At 33.3% G+C, this 24,020-nt stretch overlaps 2 protein-coding genes across 16 annotated transcripts in view; one reads left to right on the forward strand and one right to left on the reverse strand.

Annotated features, from left to right (window-relative positions):
- LOC126763630 (supervillin) overlaps positions 1–24,020 on the forward strand; it is a 473,985-nt gene that overhangs the window by 328,762 nt on the left and 121,203 nt on the right. For all 15 annotated transcript variants that reach the window (XM_050481333.1, XM_050481322.1, XM_050481321.1 and 12 more), the window contains one exon: positions 96–555. In XM_050481333.1, the coding sequence (XP_050337290.1) occupies positions 96–555 (460 nt within the window). The remainder of the gene's footprint in view (positions 1–95; positions 556–24,020) is intronic.
- On the reverse strand, positions 2,837–4,190 carry LOC126763648 (uncharacterized). The gene is made up of 2 exons (XM_050481360.1): positions 3,929–4,190; positions 2,837–3,852 (listed from the first exon to the last, which is right to left on the reverse strand). The coding sequence occupies exons 1-2, from the start codon at positions 4,055–4,057 to the stop codon at positions 2,977–2,979; spliced, it is 1,005 nt and encodes a 334-aa protein (XP_050337317.1). The 5' UTR covers positions 4,058–4,190; the 3' UTR covers positions 2,837–2,976.

Genomic DNA, 24,020 nt, shown 5'->3' on the forward strand with positions numbered 1-24,020 from the left:
ACTGCAGCACATACAACAAAAAAAATCATTTCAGAATTTACTGCCAAAACCAAACAAATTAAAACTAATTGTTTTTATTGCTTTCTTCCGCACAGCTGCCGCTCATTTGCCACCAACCAAATCGGCCTTCGAACCACCGAAAGGCATACTCAAATCCAAATCCATCGGCGTCGGCTTTATGCCCATGGACTTGAGTTCCGAATTGAAAAATCGGCTGAAAAGCTCCACACACGCCTCCGTCTCCAATCTGCGCAAATCGGCAACGACGCACAACGCCAATCGCGTGCAAGATGCGCATGCCAGCGGTGCTGCAGCAACAATTGCCGCAACCGCAGCGTCCGGCGGTGGCGCGCCACAACACGACGACGCTGTGAGTCTCGTGCGTAATCTCTCGAATTTGGGTCGTCCACCGACGGCGACGAGTGGTGGTGGCGGCGGTTTACGTGGTGCTGACACAATCGCTTCCACCTCGGAAGGCGAAAGTTCGGGCGGTCGTGAAGTTTCGGAAATAATTAAAAATAGCGCCGTTGCACGTCGACGAAAACTGAATGATGGGTGAGTGTGAAACGAAATAAATGCTACTAACGCGCCGTTGTTCGACTGGAACTACCAAACATACATACAACCAGACCAATGTAATCCTGCGCACCCACTAATCGCACGTCAAGTCGCTGAAATCCGTTGCTCGTTCGTTTTGCAAGCATTTCATGTAACTAAACTAGCTGAGCTAGTGTCTAATTATACTAATTTAGAAACTTTAAAGCATAAGCATTAACTTGTCGAATTGCATACAGTTATATAAGTATGTTTGTATATGTATAAGTGAAACTAATTTTCTAGTTGTAGGATTTGATTTGCTAAAACTCTCGATATGTGTACATACTTATATATGTATGTTAAGTTGTTTTTGTCTGTATGTGTGCGTTAAGCTCTAATACTTTAGTAATTATGATATGTACGTTGAACTAATGTAAATATTAAATATATGTATGTGTATAAATATGTGGCATTTTTGTACGACTCCAAAAGCAAATTAACCATATTTTTATAATCACTTTACGAATTGATATTGTGCAACTAAACGCTAGTTTTAATAACAAAACAAATAAATATATGTATGTGCATTAAATTTGCTGCTAAATCAATGAATTTGTATTTATCATGCCAAATTAAGCATAAAAATTTACAAGAAAAAATTAAATAAAAATTAATTTTACTAATACAATTGCTAAAACGCAAACTAAAATTATGTAAACTCGTATTTTGCCAGAAATAAATTTTTGTACTAATTCTACATTTGCTAATTAACATTAATCTATATGTGTTTATAATTATGTGCACTTGTATGTATACATAAGCATGCAATATTTATTACGCATTAGCTGCCAAAGGCTTCATATTTAACAAAAAATTACACAATTGTTGACAAAGATTTAATTAATATTTTTTAAATTTTTTTAAATTTTTTTTAAATTTTTTTTAATTCTTTTAATTAAATTTTTTTTATATATTTTTAAAATTGTTATATCTTTAATGTCTTTTATTTTTTTTTTAATTTTTAAAATTTTTTATATATTTTTATAATTAAACAATTTTTTTTTTATATATTTTTAAAATTCTTATTTCTTTAATGTCTTTTATCTTTTTAAATTATTTTTATATATTTTTATAATTTTTATTTCTTTATGTTTTTTTTTTTTTTTTTTTTTTAATTTTTTTTAATTAAATTTTTTTTATATTTTCAACATTTAAAGACTGCCCTAATAATTCTTTAAAAACCCTGCCTTTTTCTGTAAATTATTTGGGATGAAGTACATTTTTAAACTGTTAACCTGAATTAAGTAATTATGTACGTATTTACACATGTGGCGCTTTTTAAGAAAATATTTTGAAATTTCAACATACTTAGCGCTGCGGCGCTTATTTTTAAATAATGTCCAATTTCCACCCAAATATATACACAGCACAAGCAATTCAGCTTCAAAATATCACCTCGCAACTGTCCGCAGATCCTTAATTTGTATATATCCTTCCATACATACACACACATATGTATGCATGCATATGCATATTGAATAGATCCCATTATCGTTAACTACAAAAAAATATCGACATTTCACACCCATCAACAGCAAAGTAGTTAGATGCGATAGTTAAAAATGTTTGAAAACGCCACTAACAGCAACAAACGATAATTGAAAGCACATACACATTTGAACAGTTCTAAAGATTGAAAAACAAAAAATTAACTAATCTAAATGTATATATAATTTTTTGTTTTGTTTTTTGCAATCGAAACAGCTACCTAGCTCAAGTGAAACCATCAAGCAAATTTTGGCCGTATCAGTTTAAGCCACAACCACCACCTCAACACGAACAAACTTGAGTAACGCTTAAAACCTACAACCAAAGCCTGAAATGACAATGTATAACTGTCCTTTGAGAAACGTATTTAGCAAATAAGTTTTCAAGAAAACACGCTTACACAGTTTACAAATATATAAACTGGTTTTACGACATAAAATAATTGTTATAACGAATGCTTACATACACTACATACATATGTACATAGAAAATGTAAAATTTAAGTTAATTATGAATTTGTTTATTCTGTTATGCGTTACGCAGCTATTGTTTGAACATACAGAAATGCTGTTTCCCCACGACTTTTAAATTACGTGAAGAAAACGTAATAATACTCATGTATTAATAAAAGTTAACCTTTTTCGGAACAAGTTTACAAAATTGTGTTTTTATTCCGCTTACATGTGTATATGAATAATTTATTGTTGCAGCGTTGCTTGAAATTTACGCTAATATAAATAATTACAGTTACTTTTAATCATTATATATTTCAATTTTTATTTTTTTATTGCCATGGCATTATATTTTCCACAAACAATTTTCGTATAAAATAATATTTAAAACTTTAACATTTTATATAAAAAATATAACTATATTAGCTACTAGAACAAGTTACTTGGCAGTCGGCGATTGTGTTGACGTCATTGATACATGTGTGTTGAACTCATAGTATGGCGGTGTGCATTCACCATTAAAAACGTCCTCTGAATTAATTGTTATGGAATCCTCCAGTTGCATAGACTCCGTATTAACATTTATAAAGTCATCTAACCTAGGCATACCATTAACACTAATTTCTTGCACCATTTCAACATATTCCCGACCAGCAAGCTCCTCGGTATTTTGCGTGCTAGGTAGTGAAATGGGTTGTTGCACTTGACTTTGTGGCAAAAGATTTGTTGTAAAATCGGCTGCATTCAAATGAGTAGTTTGACTAAGCGGCGGTATAGGCACAATATCTGAAGGCGTCTGCTGCAGTGGGGTGCCATGCAACTCCGACATTGCAGTCTCGACATCGAAAATAGGTGATGCTGCAGCACTGTCAGCACATGTATCCTTTTGTATATCAATTTCGGTTTTTTCACTTTCGAACACATTGTTATTTTCAGTGTTTTGCATATCGCAGATTGTGTGCTGTGTTTCTTCGGGTTGCACATCTTGTAACTCTTGCTGCTGTCTGTCGTATTCCCAAACTTCTAGACGCATCAAATTTTCTTTTTTTCTTTCGCACCATTCCCGCTCGCGTTGTTTGCGTATTTCATCATCACTATAAAGGCATACATTTTTATGCCGAGTTACTGCTTTTACTAAAAGTTTTTGAGTTTTCTCTTTCGTCCAACGTTGTATGCGTCCTTGGCGCGTGAATTGATTCACAAAATCTTGTACAGGATTCCAACGGTCCATTAAAACGCGACATGGTAAACGTTGACACAATTCTTTCAGCTTTTCTTCATCAATTTCACGTTGCAGGTCTTCTCGTGTAGGTATCTGTGGAAATTTCGTAAATTTTTAGTTATAATTTTATTCAAAATGTCATTTCAATGGACTTGCGACCAATACTCACGAAATCTTCGATGAACAATTTATACAACTCTGGATTTTCCATTCGTTCTTCTTTAGTTATGCCATATTCGGCGTATACTTTTTCAGCTGTAAGATCTTCCAATCGGAAGAGCATATTATTTAGATCCATTTTAATATATAAGAATACAATAAACCGCGCATTTATAAAAAAATAAACAAATATAATAAATGCCTTTACTCAAAGAAATATCAACAAAATAATATCATTTTTAGTTTGTCGTTACAAATTGGCTGCTAAAAAGAGATAGCCGCTGATTGCATTGACGTCTATGAATAGGATTGACAGCAAACATTGCCATATTTTGTAAATCCCATAAAAGTTACCGCGCACGCGCACGAAAAAATTTGTTATTCGCAGGTTTTGTGTTTACTAAAAATAAATTTAGTGAATACTAAAAAATTGCTAAGTTTTAAATACACATTATAATTAGATATGTGTACAATCACTCTGTGCAAAATTCAAATTTTACTAGCCTCTCCCACATTCTTGTCTGCTTGTGGAACGCATTGCATTCCAATCGAACCCATGCAACACTGTGTATGAAAGCAACTCGACGCTAAATGTCGACACACAGCAATATACAATAACTGATTGGATACAACGAAAACGAAAACAAAGCTTCAATATTCAAAACAAACGCGCCGAAATCACGATTGACATTTGAAAACAAAGAGCTGAGTGCGCCAACGTAAATTTACTCTTTATAGTATATGTACGTATATTTATATATAAAAAGTTTATACTATACACAAAACTAAACCTTCGTCTTCCGTACGCCGGTGCTTTACATTTGTTGATTCGTTGCACCAGACGAAGGTGCAAGCCGGTAGGTACGAAGAACGCTAACACAGAGAGCAGCCAATTGGTGGTAGCTATTGGAGCTCCAAACAAACAGCTGTGGAATGGGGCACTGAAGTGAGTTGTCGGCAGCAAGAGTACGTTGAGGTAGCGCTACGCACAAATGTATCCATGTTTATGTACGTTTGATTGTAAATTCCAAATGAAAACAAACGACGTCTGGTTTGGCTGCGTCCGTACTTGAAGAGGCATACTGGCAGCGGTTGAGGCGAACATTTTGAATTCCCTTTTGTGCTATGACGAGTCAAGTTAAAGCGTTTGCTGGAGAAGGTGGTGTGTTCGCGAGTACGCGTATTTGTTTTTCGAATTATTAAATATCGGCGCGTAGCTTGCAATAAAAACTAATTTGCCCGTAAAATTTTTTTGTGAAAAGTGATATTTAATTTTAAAGCATTTTATTCGTAGAATTTTATCTAATACTCGTTAATATCGTAAATAGTACATAAAGGGCGGAGAATCCAGCCGGCTGTGGAGCTATAATTTTGGATATCTAACACATATGTGTGTACATTAATTTCGCGATTCGCATCGCTGACCAAAACAAGGGTCGTCGTTGCTTGGTGCGGTGCGGGCAAAAATACAGCTGGCGGCACATATTGTATTGCCGAACAGAGTTCCGTCGTTTTTATGACCATAAAAGTGCAAAACAAAAATTAAGTGATTAAAAAAGTAGAGCAAATTTTTTGTATTTTTCAATTTTTATAAAACGTAAATGGTGGCTCAGTACAATCGTACTATAAATTGATTTGCTGCAATGAAAATGATTTTAAATAATTAGAACGTACAATTGTTTTAAAAATATTGTGTCCACAGCTTATACAAGTGCATATCAACAATTAAGAAACGTATATAGCACTGCAATAATTAAAATCAATCGAAAATGCAGCGTAAAAATATGTAAAACGTTTTATAGTGCATTTATTACTCAGCGCTGAATACTTGTGTATAGCTTCTATGCACTTGCAAACTTGGTTTTAAAGCTGCACCGACCTTGTAAATAAATAAATTTGTATGTACATCAATCATCAGCGCTATCACAAGTTTTAAGGTTAGTAACAAACATTTTCTTCAATTGTAGTTTTTTGAAAATATTTTATCGTCGCTATTTTTGAATACTTTCTTTCTGCAGTGTAAGGCAAATTGTATACTAAAATACTGTCGTGAAACTGTTTCGAAAATGTTGATTTTATGCAGTTGTTGTTCTAACTTTTGCGCAGTTTGGGTGCTGGGTATGAAAAATTATCGGCAATTCTTCCAAAAAACCTATAATGATACATGTATTCTCTGTGAAACAATTTTGTTCATTTTGTTGTTATTCTTTACTTTCTGCTCTGCCATACGCGCATATTTTTGTATGGAATTAGCGTTTTTTAAAAACCGTGTATGCATAATTTTTTCAACTTGATCGTTATATCTTTCAGCCAGTCAGTAATTTATTTGTTTTTTATGTGTTAAGAAAAAATAACGATTAACAGTTCTTTCTTCAAATGTACATGATGGGAATTCTTTGTTTTTAAACATTAAACCTGAAACTTGGTTTTTAAATAATAAGTTCGATTTTGATAAAAGTGAAATGCGCAAGAATCAAACTGGAAATGCGACACTTTAAAAAAAAAAGTGCATATTTATGCATTTGTTTACACTTTCGATGCTAAATTTAATCTAAAAGCTCTAGCATTCATATTTGAAATTAATTTATGCAACACATGCACTCCCCAACAGGTTTTTTTTCACTAACAATTTCGGTTCTTTTATATAAAACTTGTAAAAAAATTCAATTTAACCTAAACGTTATTTAATTCAATTACATAATTTCCGTTATAACATTATACTTTTGCGTTTTACTAGCCCACCCACGCACACCTCCATAGTTTGCTGGCTTGTAGGGCATAAATTATTCGCGGAATAAATACAAATTACCCATTTCAACTCTACAACAAATGGAGTTCCTCATAGGATTTAGTTTAGAGCATTGTAAAATGCATAATTTTATTTAAATTGATCATTTTGCCCTGTTAATTGGCTTTCATTTTTGTGGAAGGCATAAAATAAGCATGAATTTGCATATTTTATAATGAAAGATGGTTTGTTTACTTTTCTTTTCTTATTTCTTATGTTTTTACTTGCGCTTTCTTGACGTTGCCGCAGCTGATGATAGGTCGGTCACCATGAAATTGTTGGAAATAATGTATGCATAATAAAAATTGAAGATTTATGAAGAGAAACTTGACCGAAACTAAAAGTGAGCTTAAGCACATATGTAAATATCTATGAATGGCTGTTAAATGCTTAGTTAAAGCACTAATGTATCACGCATTTCTTCTTCATTGAGGCACTGTGAACTTTTGGGTTAACATCTTTTGATCTCAGCCGTCAAAATGAATTTAAAGCACAGCTGAGCTACTCTAAAGTGCTAATGAGCTATAATGTCTATATAGACTTTAAAAGAAGAATTGATAATGTAATAATTAAGCAATTTGTGTGTCAATATATTGAACAATGTTTGAATTAGAGCGTCTTTTGTTATTTCTATTAAAGTTTTGTAATGTAAATTAAATAGCTACTGGTATCTTTTACATATATAAATGTTCTATTTATATATACATATCGATATTTACTATGAATAGACATAATCCTATCTCTTAGTTAAGTTTACCTTGGGTAGTTTCGCATCAAAACCATTCTTCTTCAAAAGAACAGTGAAAAATTCTATATTTTCCTCAAAACTTGTTTATTTTCTTATTCCTCTGCTTCAATTTGAAGTCAAATGTGCTTTGGCCTAAAAAGGCTTGCCTGTAATAAACTTAAAAATAAAAACTAAATATTAACACATAAACATTGAAGCCAACATATGCCTGGTTAACATTGCATTATAAACAAACAACTATAAAATGCACCAGCATTAAGCCAAATAAAGATCGAAATCGATAAGGCACTATAACAGAATGTTTGTATTTATAAACAAAGAAGCAAATGTGACTGTTTTTATACTAAGTAAAGTTGCAGCTACGCTTTGATGCTCGTTGGATATTGAAAACGTGACTTCATTGAGTAATTAAAAACCACTCGTCGCCTTATATGTGTGTCTGTAATAAATTTATATGTATTTCGAAAAACATACAATCAAATGAATCTCAATTACTACTGATATATGTATATATGTATGTATGTATATCACATCATTTTAAAGCCATACAGATCTTCAGGATGCTTAACACATCACCAAACAAAGCAAAATAAAACAGAAATAAATGTAAAGCAGATGGCAAAACAAAATGCATCTATCGTTAGTCTAAATAAAAGTAGAAAAACGTTAAATTTAACTGCACCAGAGCTCTATACCATGCACAGTTGTACTTTTTATGGCATAAAATGGTATAAAATGAGCTTTATCTTGCTTTTTATCAGGCAATTTGTATGGCAGCTTTAGGCTATAGTGATCCGATCTGAAGAATTTGTTCGGAGATTGTAGCGTTGAATTGAACAATAATCCACGATAGAGTTGCGTGAAGATATCTTTACAAATAAAAAAGTTTTCCATACAAAAACATGATTCTGATCGTGCAGTTTGTGTGGCAGCTCGACGTTATGCTAGTCCAATTTGAACCATATGTTATGGGATTGTAGCCTTGCTTTATTGCTTATGATCTATGCCAAAATTCGTGAAGATATATTTTCAAATAAAAAAGCTTTCCATACATTAATTTCATTTATAATTTATATGGCAGCCATATGCTAAATGGGTCCGATCTGAACAATTTATTATTTCGGAGACTGTGACATTGCCTTGGAAAATAATTCATGCCAAATTTCGTGAAGATATCTTTTCAAATAAAAAAGTTTTCCATACAAGAAGGTCCATCGGATTGTTTAATTTGTATGGGAGCTATAGGCCATACTGATCCGATATCAGCAATTCGGACAAATGAGCAGCTTCTTGGGAAGAAAAGAACGTGTGCAAAATTTCAGATCGATATCTTTTTACTTCCATGGGTCTGCGAGGCTTCGTTTTGGGTCTTACAAATTTCGTGGCAAACTTAATGCCATAAACTTTGTAGAGGGTATAGAAAGCGAAGCAAAACAAAAGCATTAAAAATAAACACTTTTAGAGGTAAGTGAGTTTGTTGTAAATTGAGCTGACTAATAGCTTAATGTGCTACATACAAACTTACGTACAAGTAAGCTGCTATTAATGTATATACATATGTATGTACATGCAGTTCTATTATGTGGAACGTGAGATGATTTATTTACGGAAACACTCCGCCGCATATAGCAATTAAATGCACAAAGCTAATGCAACGGTTCTCTAAATACATACAAACATATATATTGGTGTGTGTGTGGATTGGTAGACCATTCAACAATTGCATTCTTTATCCAGTCGTGTAATATTTTTTCTACCCTCGCGCAATTAGTCTTGTAAGTCTGCTAAAAAGCTAAAGAGATAAACCGTCTGTTTTGCCAAGAAGCCATTTACAAAGTGGTCTTCCTAACACCCACAACTCGAAAACAATTATTCAATTTTCGTTGAAGTCTTCAAGCTTTAAAAAGATTGTTTACAAAAGGTAAAAGCATAAAGTATACACATATACATATCTACATATGTGTATAATGGCCGGCGCGTAGTGAGATATAGCGGAAACGTCGCCTTTGCTACTTAAGCGCAAGTAGTCAACAGCCCGCCAGACAATGACCCTTTCCAAATCAAAAGCATCTAACTACTTATCTACGCTACCTTCTTGGTAGACACCGAATGCTTTTGTGCAGGGCAGCGCACATACACACACACACACAAAAGAAGTCATTTGGCGATAAGCAGCAGCAGCGCGCAGCTAGAAGAAGAGGTTAATCACCCGCAGCATCAATTGCTCAGCTATTCATTCTTTCAAGCGTTTGGTCATTAATCAATACATATGTACTTACATATGTATATACTATACACACTTATGTATATACATATATCGCTCATTTGCTGCAACGTCGTCATAACTCAAAAAACGTGATTTTTGAGTTAAGGATGCAGAATTGTTCGTTATATCATACTTCATGTTGAGTGAAAAATTCATATGAATACCTCATATATGCTCCGCTTGAGAAGAGAATATGATTCCTGTCTTCCGTGTAAGGTATAGTTGAAAACTTTTAACGCGTTTTCTGGCAAATCGATTTTTTTTACTTATGCCGGTCTTGCAGCAAATGAGCGATATGTAAATAAAATAAATAATTTTTTTTTAAGATTTTGTTATTGTTTTTTCGGAAAGTGAATGCATTCACTATCAGGTTTTGATACTGTTCTTACTGTAATATTAAGCGTAGATAATAATTAATAAGCTTAAAAGTGGATAATGTTAATATTCTTGCAGCATACCTTAAGGCGTTGTAACGGCCTTGACAAAGTACAGTTGAACTGGTAACCTGGCGGATTTTTTTTATGCAAAGCTTCAGCGTATTTTTGTTGAAGATTTTATCGATTATATTTCGTCAGAAACCGTTACAAAACCTCGATTGGCTACTCTCTAATTCATGCCGAATCGAAGACAGTTACACATTTTAATCGAATCAAATTAAAAACAATGTAAAAAGGTGCGTGGCTGTCTCATAAAAAATGTAGTAATCGCTTATGTCAGCTGCGTTTGATTATGCCAGTCTCTATACCAGTTTATACCAGTTGTTCGTTCGATTGTTTACTTTTGTAATTGAAGGCAGGTTTAGTTAAAATTTTGAATTCACAAACATTTGAATATAAGCGTTTGATTATGCCAGTCTCTATACCAGTTTATACCAGTTGTTTGTTCGATTCTTTACTTTTGTAATTGAAGGTAGCTTTAGTTAAAATTTGCAATTAACAAATATTTTAATATAAGCGTTTGATTATGCCAGTCTCAGTTTATACCACTTATTTGTCTGTTTTTACACTTTGCAAAGTTTGGGTTATTGCAAACCGCTTTAGTTAAAATTTGCAATTAGCAAATATTTTAATATAAGCGTTCGATTATGCCAGTCTATATACCAGTTTATACCAGTTGTTTGTTCGTTTCTTCATTTTGCAAAGTTTGGGTTATTGAAGACAGCTTTAGTTAAAATTTCCAATACACAATTATTTGTGGTGTATAACTTATTTATAGCTGTTTTTTAGAGAATTTATGTGATTTTGATTTTAGAAATACAATTTTTACTCTCCCAGGATGTTATTCTTTGAAAGTCGTTCTCTATGTTACTCTATTTTATTAGTTATTAAAACTATTGCCAATAAAAACTTGGAAATATGTATTGTAGTGACCCACAAACAGTTTACCTAGCACAGGCTATAAGAATAATCGATCGATTAGCCATGTTCGTCTGTTTATCTGTATATATGTACATACGGCAACTAGTCCCTCAGTTTCTGAGATATCGATGTGAAATTTTACACACGTCCATTACTCTCCAAGAAGCTCCTCATTTATCGGAATTGTTGATATCGGACCACTATAGCATATAGCTGCCATATAAAATGAACGATCGGAATCAAGTTCTTGTATGGATGACTTTTTTATTTGTGGAGATATCTCTTCGAAATTCGATGTGGATTATTTTCCGAGGTAACGGTATAATTTCTGAAGAAATTATTCAGATCAGACTACTAAAGCATATAGCTGCCCTACAAACTGATCGATGAAAAACAAGTCCTTGTATGGAAAACTTTTTTTATTTGAGAAGTTGTCTTCACGAAATTCGGCACAGAAGATTGCCCAAGGTAACGGTACAATCTCCGAATAAATTGTTCAGATCGGACCACTATAGCATATAGCTGCCATACAAACTGGTCGACCAAAATCGAGAAAAATATCTTTTTATACCCTTTTATGCTATAAGAAATGCGTCGGTGAAGGGTATTATTATAGCTGCAATATATTAAAAGGTTGTTGTATATATTCTGATCGAGTTTTCTCCTATAGCATATACATATGTATGTATGTATATACAACTATAAAGTATGTCTGTCTGTATTTTTGACCAAGTAGGCGTTTACTCGCCATGCAATCTCTAGCCATATCCAAGCTGTTTGACAACCATACCAACTCATTAATCTAATTTTCTCCGATAAAAGCAGGTTTAATACTTCGTAATAATTAACAACAACAACAAAGTGAATTTACAAAGTATCAAATGTACCAAAAATATCACAGTTATCGAACTAACTTGCTCTGCAAGTGCCAATTATACGTTTTCGCATTTTACTAATGATCATTATGAAGGTACATGATTACGTTGTTGAAGGCAGCACGCAGAGCTTCACGCAATCGATCACGTCATTGACGGTTTCTAATTACTTTCCTGCTGGCTGTTATTTTAGTAGTTTGTTTTGGTTATATTTTGTTTTTGTTTGCTTTTGCTTCTTCACACCGTTATGGTAATGCTGTAAAAGTGGAAGAAAGTAAATGAAAACAAAAAAAAAAAACAAAAACAATAAAAAAACGTAATTATTCAAATAAAAATTTATTCACGTTTTCGGGGGCACCTTAATTGGCAGTACACACTTGTTGTTGTTTTACGCATTTAATGTTGTAAAAGTAGCTGTTAAATGGCGTTCGTTGCATAATATGGTTTTATGGGTCTCAGAGTCGCGTCATACCCAGCTTTCTGAGTGTGTTTGTAGTACATTGTGCGTTGTTATGACTGTCTGGGACGGACTAAGAGAATATTTAGGACGTTTTATGTCATATTTCTTACTTGAATGCACCCACGAGCTGATTAACGGTTCTCAGTGGATTACTGTGCTGTGCACGTGCGTGGTTTTAGTCAATAATACTCAGATATACCACTAGGAATTATTTTTCAAAAATATCGTTTTTTTACTACTTTAAAATAACGGTTTGTTATCGTTGATGCCTTTAAGGGGGTACATGGGCTTGGGTAAAAAACATATGTACTTTTTTCAACAATTATTTTCTCATATAAAAAATGAATTTTTTTTTTTAGAATTTTTTATTGTTACAAACATACACTATTAACAAAGAAATTCTGAAATTTTTGGAAAAAAATATTTTAAACACGGCCATTGCGACGCGCATTTCCAGTGACCCTCGGAAAAAAGATGCGCGTGTTGGTAGGGTAACTCCTAACAGAATCATCTAAAGTGAAAAAATACGTGTTTTAGTTAAAACCTCAGCTTAGAACTTGAATGAAGGAAAAAAACTGAAAATTGATTTTTTGGCAGACATTTTTACAAAAAATTTAAAATTTCAGTGAAAATTTTGCGACATTTTTGTTTTTCAAAAATATCGAAAAAAGATTCCTTCTACTAAGTCTTTAAGAATTGCATCTCAAAGAAATGTGTAAAATTTCATGAAAATGGGTTAAGTAGTTCTCGAGAAATATTGCCAACCGACTTCAAAACACAGTTTCGAGAAAAACGCGTTTAAAGACGACGCACTTAGCCTAGCTAGCCTGGAGCGCACAAGTTCTCAAGGTTGTATCTCCGAAACTATTATTCAGATCAGTCTGAAAATTTAGGGCAATATTATACAATATTATAGAAGTTTGTAGAATTTAATCAGACAATAACAAAATTCGATTTTTTGAAACCCGTAAACCCCTGTAATCCCTTGATTCATCAGTAGTGATCATCGACTAACTATTTAGCTATGCCTGTCTGTACTGAGAACAAGATCCATAACTACTTATTGATAGAGTTCCGAATGATTACTTTAGGGGTTATATTCTCTTCTAAATAAAAAAAAATTTAATGTATTATATCCAGGCTACATGAAGTTACATATATTTGAGAATATTTTCTGAAATTTTAAAGTTGATCTGACAAATAGTTTGGAGATATTTTAAACATACAAGTATTTCAACTTAGCTCCCTAAACTTTAAACTCATTTTTTATCGACCAACGGAACCTTTATATTTTGCAGTAATGAGCGACGTACTAAAATTTCTGAAATTGCCAATCAGCTGTCATTGCAATGACGTCACTGCGTTATTGTGTCAAAAAACGGTTTCTATATAGCATCTTCTTACCTTCCGGATAGATGGAGGTTATTTATTTTTATCAAAAATCTTAATTATAGCTAAGAAAGTGTCTTTAACAGTTATAATATTATTTTATATTTTTTAAAATACATGAAATATTAATTTCTAACTCCCATTTCCTAGTAACCCTTAAAGATCTCTCAATTAAGCGTGTTCAATGAAATACTTTTTATAGCTGAAATTCTATTTTGCGCTTCACGACCATTTTTAAAATGTCGTCAGCCATAAAAATAGATAGTTTAACTGCATTTTAGTATACCTACTTTCTATATTCGTCGCTGGAAGTATTGCTAAGGCGCTAAAACGAAATTGTATGTGCATGCCCATGTGTGTATATTTATAGTGAGAACATAGAAACCGTAACATAGCCGCCTAAGCACATGGGTATGGCCGCAGTTGCCAAGGCAATATAATACCTTGCGTGTTAACCTTCTACCATCACTTCGTATCGAAGGTTGTCTACGCTTAAGCTGTGTGTGGCGCTGCCTCAAAAAATTTTCATTATGTTTACAGCCTTGGAAAGAAAATGTGCGAAATAAAAATAGTTACTAGCAATGACAGAACTAACTGTTACTCTGAAAATGATAATAAAAATACTAAGAAATGATAATGATACTAAAAATACTAAGATTGATTTTAAATATATAAAAAGCACTTCATAATATATGCATCTCTACCATATAAAAGTACGTAATGCACTTGGAGCCTATAATCTTATTCAAATTCGTGTAAGCATATCGTACTATATCATAACCCCTTAATTCTATTTGAAAATTCCAACAAATTTTATCTCCAATATATTAAATGTACATATATTTATATCTGAAAATATTCTTCGAAAAGTCGTTTTGGTAAACCGTCACGGAGATAATAGGCATTTGTAAGAATTTTTTAACATAAATTAACGTTGTTTCGAGAAAAACGCGTTTAAAGTTCTGTTTAAGATTTTGGTTAAAGTTTTGGCTTAAAGTTTTGGTTAAAGTTTTAGTTAAAGTTTTGGTTAAAGTTCTGGTTAAATTTTTAGTTAAACAAATTTTTCTCGAAGACTGTTTTCAGCTGAGTTGCTGAGTTAAATTTTCTCCAAAAGGGCTGAGCTGATCGACTTGAAATTTGCACACGACCTTCTAAGATATATATACAAGGTCTGTCGCAAAAGAAACAGGACTGTTAAAAAAACAACAAAAAAATTAATATTTTTCAAAAGTATTTTTTTATTCAAAGTAGTTTCCTTGTGCTTCGATACAGCGTTTAGCCCGGTCAATGAGTGTTTAAGGTCATTTTTCGGAATGCTCTTGAGAATATCGGTCGTCGCCTTTTGGATAGCTGAAATGTCCTGAAACCAGTGTCCTTTCATGGGCAAATGAAGTTTTCCAAATAGGTAAAAATCACAGGGTTGCCAGATCAGGTGAGTAGGGTGAGCGATTAATGGTTAATATGGAGTTTTTTGTCAAAAAATCAGTGACAAGCGTCGACCGATGACACGGCGCATTATCGTGCAACAGGCGCCAGGACCCTGCCTCACGGTATTGTGGTCGAGCACGACGAATGCGTGACAAAAGACGCTTCATAACACCAAGGTAAAACACAGCATTAATCGTTTGGCCAGGTGGGACGAACTCTCGGTGTACAATACCCTCGGAATCGTAAAAACAAATCAGCATTGTCTTTATTTTTGACTTCTGAAGACGACCGACTTCTGATCGTCACAGAGGTCCTCACGACCTTCTTGGAATCGCTTAAACCACTCATGCACATTACTATGGGATAGGCACTGATCACCATAAACTTTTTTCATCATTTGAAATGTTTCAGTAAACGTTTTCCCAAGTTGAAAACAAAATTTAATATTTGCTCTTTGTTCAAAATGCCAAAAGCTGCTGTCACTTTTTGATCGTTAACATCGATTGTAGTTATCCAATTGTCTTAAAATTTTTACGAAATGTCAACAAGAGATCAAACTTTTTATTTCATATACCCACCAATAGGTGGCGCCAGAAACAGTTATATTTAAAAAAGTTCTGTTTCATTTGCGACAGACCTTGTATGTATTTATTGTATTGTTATTTGGTAATAATTGAGCGATTTTTGATAATAATTTCGAATTTTCAAATTACTCTAAAAAGTAAAATTATCAAAAAAAATTTTTGAAAATTTCAACTAGTCTTATGATCATTACCTCTATTTATCTACAGTAATTATACTTTTTAGTTTTGAACTTTTTTTAAGCAAAAATATCTACCTCAATGTCAGAAAACTTTGTTGGGAAGTCTTTTAGAAGACCTGATAAGGGTTTCAAGGAATCCACATTAAAAAAAAAAAGATTTAGCGGCTATTAAAGTACATTAAAATCTATAAAAGTGAATTTTTTTAAATTATTTATTAAATAATAGCTTTTTCAAAAAAAAAATCATGAAAAACGCCTTTTCCTGACTTGGAAGTGGATATAACACCTTAAAATTCAGTTGCTACCAGATCAGTTTATTTGATCGAGAAATATCGAGGTCATAAAATGAGACTCTGACAGTTTTTCTCATAGAGTGTTGATTGCATTCCAGCAATAACTATAAATTCTTATGGAGATGGTCTCAATTATGTGTTAATATCTTCCGTCCGTTCGCAATTTTGAGAAGTGAAGAAATTTTGAGGTCACATTTACAAGTAAGTATTTGGAATAGCTATCATGTCGATACATACGTCTTCTTCTTCTTTATTGGCGTAGACACTGCTTACATTCATTTAAAATGAATGCCTTTATATTCGTTTTAACCTTTCTTTGGGTTTTTTATAATGTTTTAGCTGAAAGATAATAGCATTTTATAAAAACTATTTCCTTCAACCAAAATAAATAACAAAAGTTCATCAAAATAGTATCCGCAAAACGAAAAATAAAAAAATAATTATAATTGCTGTTATTAAATATATTGCATACTAAAAAATCCAGGAGATAATAGCGAAAATTGAGAAATCGAGAGAAAGACTCATGCAACTGCTAACAAACAAATAATGACATTATGACCAATTTAATGATAGCCATTAGACCTTTGGCGAAGCATAGGAAAAGAGCTAAAGAAAATAGTCGCACTCCCTGTCAAAAAAAAAAAAAAAAAAATAAAAATAAAAAAAAAAAAAAAAAAAAATAAAAAAATAAATAAAATAAAATAAAAAAAATAAAAAAAATAAAAAAATAAAAAAAAAACTGAAAAAAAAAAAAAAAATTAAAAAAATATAAAAAAAATAAAATAAAAATGAAAATAAAATAAAAATAATAAATAAATAAAAAAAGTTAAAAACAAAAATATATGAGTGAGTTATGAGTGAAATACCAAAAAAATTACCCAAACTAAAAAAAATAATAATTTTTTCCTCACTCAAGGCAGCCAAAGTCAGACCACTTGAATGACAGCCAATCAAATATCAAACTTATTGGCAAAAGTATTTTCAGTAAAAATAAATTACAGAGTAAATCTTGATTTTTGATATCCGTAAGCTGCTTGGCTATAATCGCGTAACCGGCGTCTACGCCAATAGAGAAGAAGAAGAAACTGCTTCCATGCTTTGCACCGCAAAAATAAAGCAGTGAAAGTGTGTAATGCCATATTTTTTTGATTTTTTAAATTAATACGGCGGCTAGTGGGCAGGGATAAAACGAAATGTCTATAAAATATTTACAGCATTTCCTGATTATTTGCTACCGCATTAATTGCATTACCCATTTTTTCTTCGTGGTTTTATTAACAGATGAAAGGAAGGTATTAAAGATATTATAATCAAATTGGCATAAAACATATTATTTATTATAGTAAGCGTTTCCTAAATACTTTTCAACGGAAAGCTATGAGGAAATAGTAAATATTGCTGCACAGTGCCGTCTAATATAAGTTTGTGATAAAATGAAGATCAGGAATAATACAATTTACATATGGAGATTGTAGCAATGCCTTGGATAATAACTAAAACGAAATTTCGTGAAGATATTTCGTCAAATAAATTGGTTTTCCATATAAAAACATGATTCTGATCCTTCAGTTTGTATGACAGCTCGATGATATAGTAGTCCGATTTGAACTATATATTGAAATATTGTAGTCTTGCCTTGTCTTGGACAATGATCTATGCCAAATTTTGTGAAGATTTCTTTTTAATTAAAAAGTTTTCCATACAAGGAATTGATCTAGATCGATCTGTTTGTATGTTAGGTATATCTTATAGTGGTCCGATATTGGCGATTCGGACTAATGTTCAGCTTCTTGAGTAGAACGGGACGTATTGAAAGTTCGATATTTCAGAAATGGAGAGACTAATTCGTGTATACGTAGAGAGACAATCACGAGTAAATCGACTCAGTTCGTCACGCTGTGCACTTACATATTTACAGGCATCTAATTTACGGGGTCTCCGAAGTTTTTTTCTGGGTGTTATAAACTTTGTGGCAAACTTTAGAGGTCACATGGGTTTTCTCGTGTAAAAAAGGCTTTTTTCAACAATTTTTTCTCATAAAAAAATTAAATATTTCATTCCAATTTTTTATTGTTACAAACATAAACTATTAACAAAGAAATTCTGAAATTCTTGGAAAAAAGTATTTTAAACTCGACCATTGCGAAGGCATTTCCGGTGACCCCTCGGTAAAAAATGTGTCCGCTTTGGCAGGATAACTCCTTCCAGTGTCATCTAAAGTGAAAAAATACGTGTTTTAGTTAAAAGCTTATCTTAGAACTTGGACGAAGAAAAAAAAAAACTGAAAATAAGACTTTTGGCAGACATTTTTCTAAAAAGAAATGGAAATTTCGGTAATTTTTTTTTTCAAATAATTGTATTCGAAAAAAAATCCTTCGCCAAAGTCTTTAAGAATTGTATCTCAAAGACCTGTTAAAATTTAATGAAGATCAGTTGAGTAGTTCTCGAGAAATCCTGCCAACCGACTTCAAAAACACAGTGAGAAAAACGCGTTTAAAGACGACGCAATTAGCCTAGGTAGTCTCGAACGCACAAGTTCTCAAGACTGTATCTCCGAAACTGTTACTCGGATCAACTTGAAGATTTATATTCTAGAGATGTTGTAGAATTTAACAAGACAATTAAAAAAATCGATTTTTTGAAAACCGTAAACCCATAAAACCCCTTATAGAAAACCATAGGGATCTTAATCACCTTATTTGAGGTCATGTCTAAGCCCTTCTCAAAGATTTTCCTTCATTCGTGCACACGACCCTTCAGCTTGCAGAGTTTCATATCAGCTTTAGGTATCTACATGCCAGAAATCCTACCTCCTCAAGCTGTTATTATCAATATTATTTTTAATTTGGCCCTTCAACGTGCAGCTAACACTTTCCCACTACAGAAAATCGACATAATCGCCACTTAAATGCTTGATAGCATCGAAACAACTCGGCATGCTACACAAGTTTCACGCTTTTGAAATAATTAGCTCGGTGGTCTATCGCCATAACTTTGATAATAAATGTCTAAACACAAAACAGACACAGAAATGCATATTCTACGAACTGCTAAGGATGCCCAGTAGGAAATTTTGGAGCTAATGTGCTTCTTAACAATATGACAGATTGGAAAGCAATATTTTATAGTGACTATAGAAGGACTATACCATATAGGGAGCTTAAATGTGAATCCCAAAAAATGGTTTAAAAATATGAAAATTTGTTTTAAAGAGGTATGCTTATGTGAGTGGTTTTCTACGATCTTTTAATGACTATTTTATCGAATATTATAAAAAATATCATAAATCATTCTTTTTGAATGTGTTTTCTTTCGCTTATCTTTTTGGTGTCACAAAAAGTAGTAGCGGTACTGATGCCTTTAAGGCTAATTTCAAAAATAATTACGAAAGCAGTTTCGAAAAAGATGAAATAAATCCCAAAATGAGGGTTTGAGGTATTTCAGACCGAAGTAGATGAGAATATAGATTCATTTGTAACAAATTTCGGTTTTTTTTTTGTCGGAGCGGAGGCGATTTTATGTAGAACAAGGTTTGTCGCGTCAAAGTATTCCACAAAACTATTATAAAGACTGGATATGACTGTGTAATGTGGTTAGCCAGTTCAGAAAATATAATTTTTCGATCTGGAACAAATGTCCAAAAACCTTTTCTGAGGTTGATTTTTATCTCATTTTCTCTTACGATCAATAATGATGGGATCGATTTTTTTCCGCATAAGTCTATAATCTTTATTCAATCTATTTCCTATCGGGGGTCCATTGCATCTATTTCACGAAAGTGTTAATCGCGTCGCGCCAACGGATCATGCTGCACGATCGACATGCCGCCATATCCCCTGCACATGTCGATACTTACCGCCTGTACGGCGAGTGCATAACAGTCAAACTTAATGGCACATGCAGCTTTTGTTTTTGGGCAATCAACATTCGGCGCTGGCATGCATTACTGCAACCGTTTTGTGGCTTGTGGAAGCACCCATCGGGCGCACGATCGTTGGTTCTTCACTGCGGTGCTTAAGTGCTTTGCTTTTGTTTCAGCTTCTTATCGGTCGGCGGCGATCGTTGTGCCTGATCAGCGATTACACAATGTAATGTTCGTTTGTTTTGTTGTTGTTGTTGTTTTGTTTTTTGTTTTTCTGAAGTACATGAGTACACTAAACATTAATTTAGATTTCATGGTACATTCCGAGCAGCTTCTGGAGAGCACTTCATGTTGATAAAATAAAATGGAGTGGAAAATGTAAACATTTGAGCGAAGACGAAGCGATCGTTTCATTTCGGAGTCTGTGTGCGTGTGTGCCCATTGCAGTGGCGAAAGTGTTATTTTTCTTATGTTTGTTGGATTTTATTTCGTATAGCTTTTTATTAACCATATTTTTTGGTTTTTGTTGTATTTTGTTTTAAATATATGTTTGAGCTTATGATTCAGTCAAGCTAATTTCAAATAAGCTGCTTTCCTCTAAGCCTAAGTTGGCTATTTGACAATGATTGCATGCGAGCAGCCGTTAAAAAAGTCAGTCAGTGAGTCGAAAGAGAGTCTGCTAAAGCAGCTTATTTAAATTGTAAAAGTGGAAGCTTATTTCCAATCAAGCGCTGTAAATTTAAGTATCTATCCTGCTAGTTATACTATGAACAAGGATCGGCTGGGATTTGTTTTGCCATGTATTATTTTGCTACAGTATCCTCCAGTTTATTTCAATATACAAGGTGCGTTCCAAAGTAAACAGGACTTAAAAAAAAAACAGAAGAAGTGGTTTTTTCGACAAAATCAATTTATTTTATTCAAAATAGTCTCCATCTGCTTCAATACAGCTTTTTGCACGGCCCAAAAGCATGTCGAATGAGTGTTTTAGCTCGTTGGCCGGTATGGCCGCCAGTATGCCGATGCAAGCCTTTTGAATGGCCTCTATGTCTGCATAACGCTTTCCTTTCATGGCCAAATGCATTTTTCCGAAAAGGAAGAAGTCGCACGGTGCCCATATCAGGTGAATACGGGAAGTGGTTAATAGTTAAAATGTGATTTTTGGTCAAATAATCGGTCACAAGCGTCTATCGAATATTGGATTCTGAGCAATTTTTGGTCGTCAGTCAATTTGTGCGGAACAAACCGTGCACACATCTTTCGTAAGCCCAAAAGCTCGGTCAAAATGCGATAAACCGATGTTTTGGAGATGTTCAATTCTATTTCCATGAGTTTCATTCATGATTTCGGCTGATTTTTGATGAATTCCCGCACAGCTTCGATGAAATTTCCGGTGATCAGGGATTATGGTTGGTCCACATGTTGACCGTCATTTATGTTTTCACGACCACTTTGAAAACGTCGAAACCACTCGTGCACTCTGCTACGGGATAGGCAATCATTGCCATAAACTTGTTTCATCAATTGAAACGTTTCGGTAAAAGTTTTACCAATTTTAAAACAAAATTTAATGTTGGGCCTTTGTTCGAAGCTCATTTTCGCACCAATAACACAAACATACTGACACTTAAAACGCAATAACTTCACTTCCAATCGATGTTATGTCATGAAATTCTCACTGGACAATCGATAAAGATAGCAGGTTATAACGCACCAGTCGATATATAGATTATATAGATTCAAAAAGTCCTGTTTACTTTGGAACGCACCTTGTATAGCTTTAGTGCAGTCGAAGTTAACGTTTCTTCTTGTTTCTACCAACGAATACCAGAAGGTGTTTTTCTTGGGTAGATTAAAATCTTAGTCCGTTTCGGCTAGACTCATTTAATCGTCGGATACCAACGGCAACTTCTTTTTTATGAAATTTGTTTAATTGGCATGAATATTGTCCGTTTTACAGTTGAGGTTCCAAATTCAATCCGTTGAAATTTAATAGGTGATAAATAAATAAGGATCTCTCGAACCCTGACTCTCGATTGATTCCCATACAACTTTTGTGTTGCTTTACTTTAGACATTTTGCTTTGACAGAAAAGTTCGATGTATGTTCGTTCACATCGTGGCGAAGCAAAGCAAAGCGAAGCAAAATATGGGGCAACTCTTTTCTCTTTACGCTTCGGCAAGCAGCAGTCGTCATATTTATTAGAGAGAAGCACGGAGATCAAAGCGTTTATTCACACATATCCTTTGCTTTCTTCGCTTCACTGTTAAAATATGAATTGCCAAGCAAAGCGTAGAAAGATGTACTATATGTGTTTCGGCCATAGAACTATCAGATAGGATTCTAGTGCCACCCACTGAAATATCTATTTTCCAAGCTAGTAAGTATATATTATATATTTCTATATTTGTGTGCTTTACATAAGTGCAATACTTTATTTTCTAACTTTTTCTCTTTTAGCTCATATTTTTTCATATAATGAGTTCGCTTTGCCGGATGCTCTCTCGATTTTTTTTGCCGTTTTCATAAAGAAAACTTCCTTTTAACATGATTTGACATGCCGAAGCATTGCTCTGCTGTCACTGCTGTCAATTTCATGTTTCCATTTCAATTTCTTGCGGAAAAGTCCAAGCTTCCTGTGCGGTCCAACTAGTTTGCCTTTCCATTAAAATATGTGACAATCGTCTGACTATCCTCATATGTAGGTACATATGTATGTATGAATTCCTTTTTTTAACTGTATGTAGGTACATTTTATATATAGCAACTCATTTACTGTTCATTACTTGCAATTTCCTGTCACACATATCATTTTCAACTTTAGTCCAACATTTTAATGAAACATTTTATGAAAGTCCACATTCATATCCTGCCTACAGCACCAATTTTTTATACAGTTATGCAGTGTGATATCACTATTGTCCTATTTATCTTTTTCTAGCTATTTTGCGAGTTTTTTTTTTTATATTTTCGTTGCTGTACTCTAATATCACAAAGAATTTGCAGATACTGTGGCTTTCCAGTTACAACCAACATCTCTTGTAATTTCAACTGTCAGCTCAGCCAAACAATGTCCGCTCTGAAGTGTTGTTGTTATTGTCGCTTCATAACCATAACTTACAATTACATATTAATATCAGTTAAGATGGCATGCTCTGATGATTCACCGAGATCTGACTAACGAAAACCATAATCACACAATAAAAACTGTCTGCTTCATGTGCTTCTTTGGGCTTCCCTTTAATGCTGCCGGTCGCATCTGCATATCTTTTATTGTATAGTATTTTCTGTCTGTTTTATTGTCTTTTTTTTGTCTGCCCATATCATTGTAGCTTGTTATCTACATCTACATGGTCATCAAAATCTCACCATTCTTCGTCAGCGTTTTCTTCATAATGAAATATGAGACATCAGTTTGTCATAAAAAGAACATTTTGATTATTTTTTATTTGACGAAATGTGAAATATATATGTATATAGATGGTTCTCAGGGTGTGGCTGGATAATGAGATGTGTATAAAGAACGGCATTTCTTAGGCTAATATAATGACTGTCAGAATCCGAAAATTGATTAAGAAGACAGGTCTAATATACATCCTTCTAAATCTTATTTTGTTTCTAGATGATTTCTCCTTATAAAAAGTCTTAAATCTTAAAATTTTTTGTTTTATTCTAAATTAATGTGATGACTCATCCCACAGAATGAGTTGAGCCACGTATGGATTTTATCGGTTTATTAATGATAAATCTTCGAAATCGAAATGTTTGAAACCATCGTTGTAAATGTTGAGATATCTAACGACTGAGTCTATTTTGACAACCTATTATATCTATCGTATCAACTTATAATGATATCTTAAAGAAAAACAAAG

This window comes from Bactrocera neohumeralis, chromosome 6 (assembly GCF_024586455.1).
Source record: "Bactrocera neohumeralis isolate Rockhampton chromosome 6, APGP_CSIRO_Bneo_wtdbg2-racon-allhic-juicebox.fasta_v2, whole genome shotgun sequence".
Taxonomy (NCBI): domain Eukaryota; kingdom Metazoa; phylum Arthropoda; class Insecta; order Diptera; family Tephritidae; genus Bactrocera; species Bactrocera neohumeralis.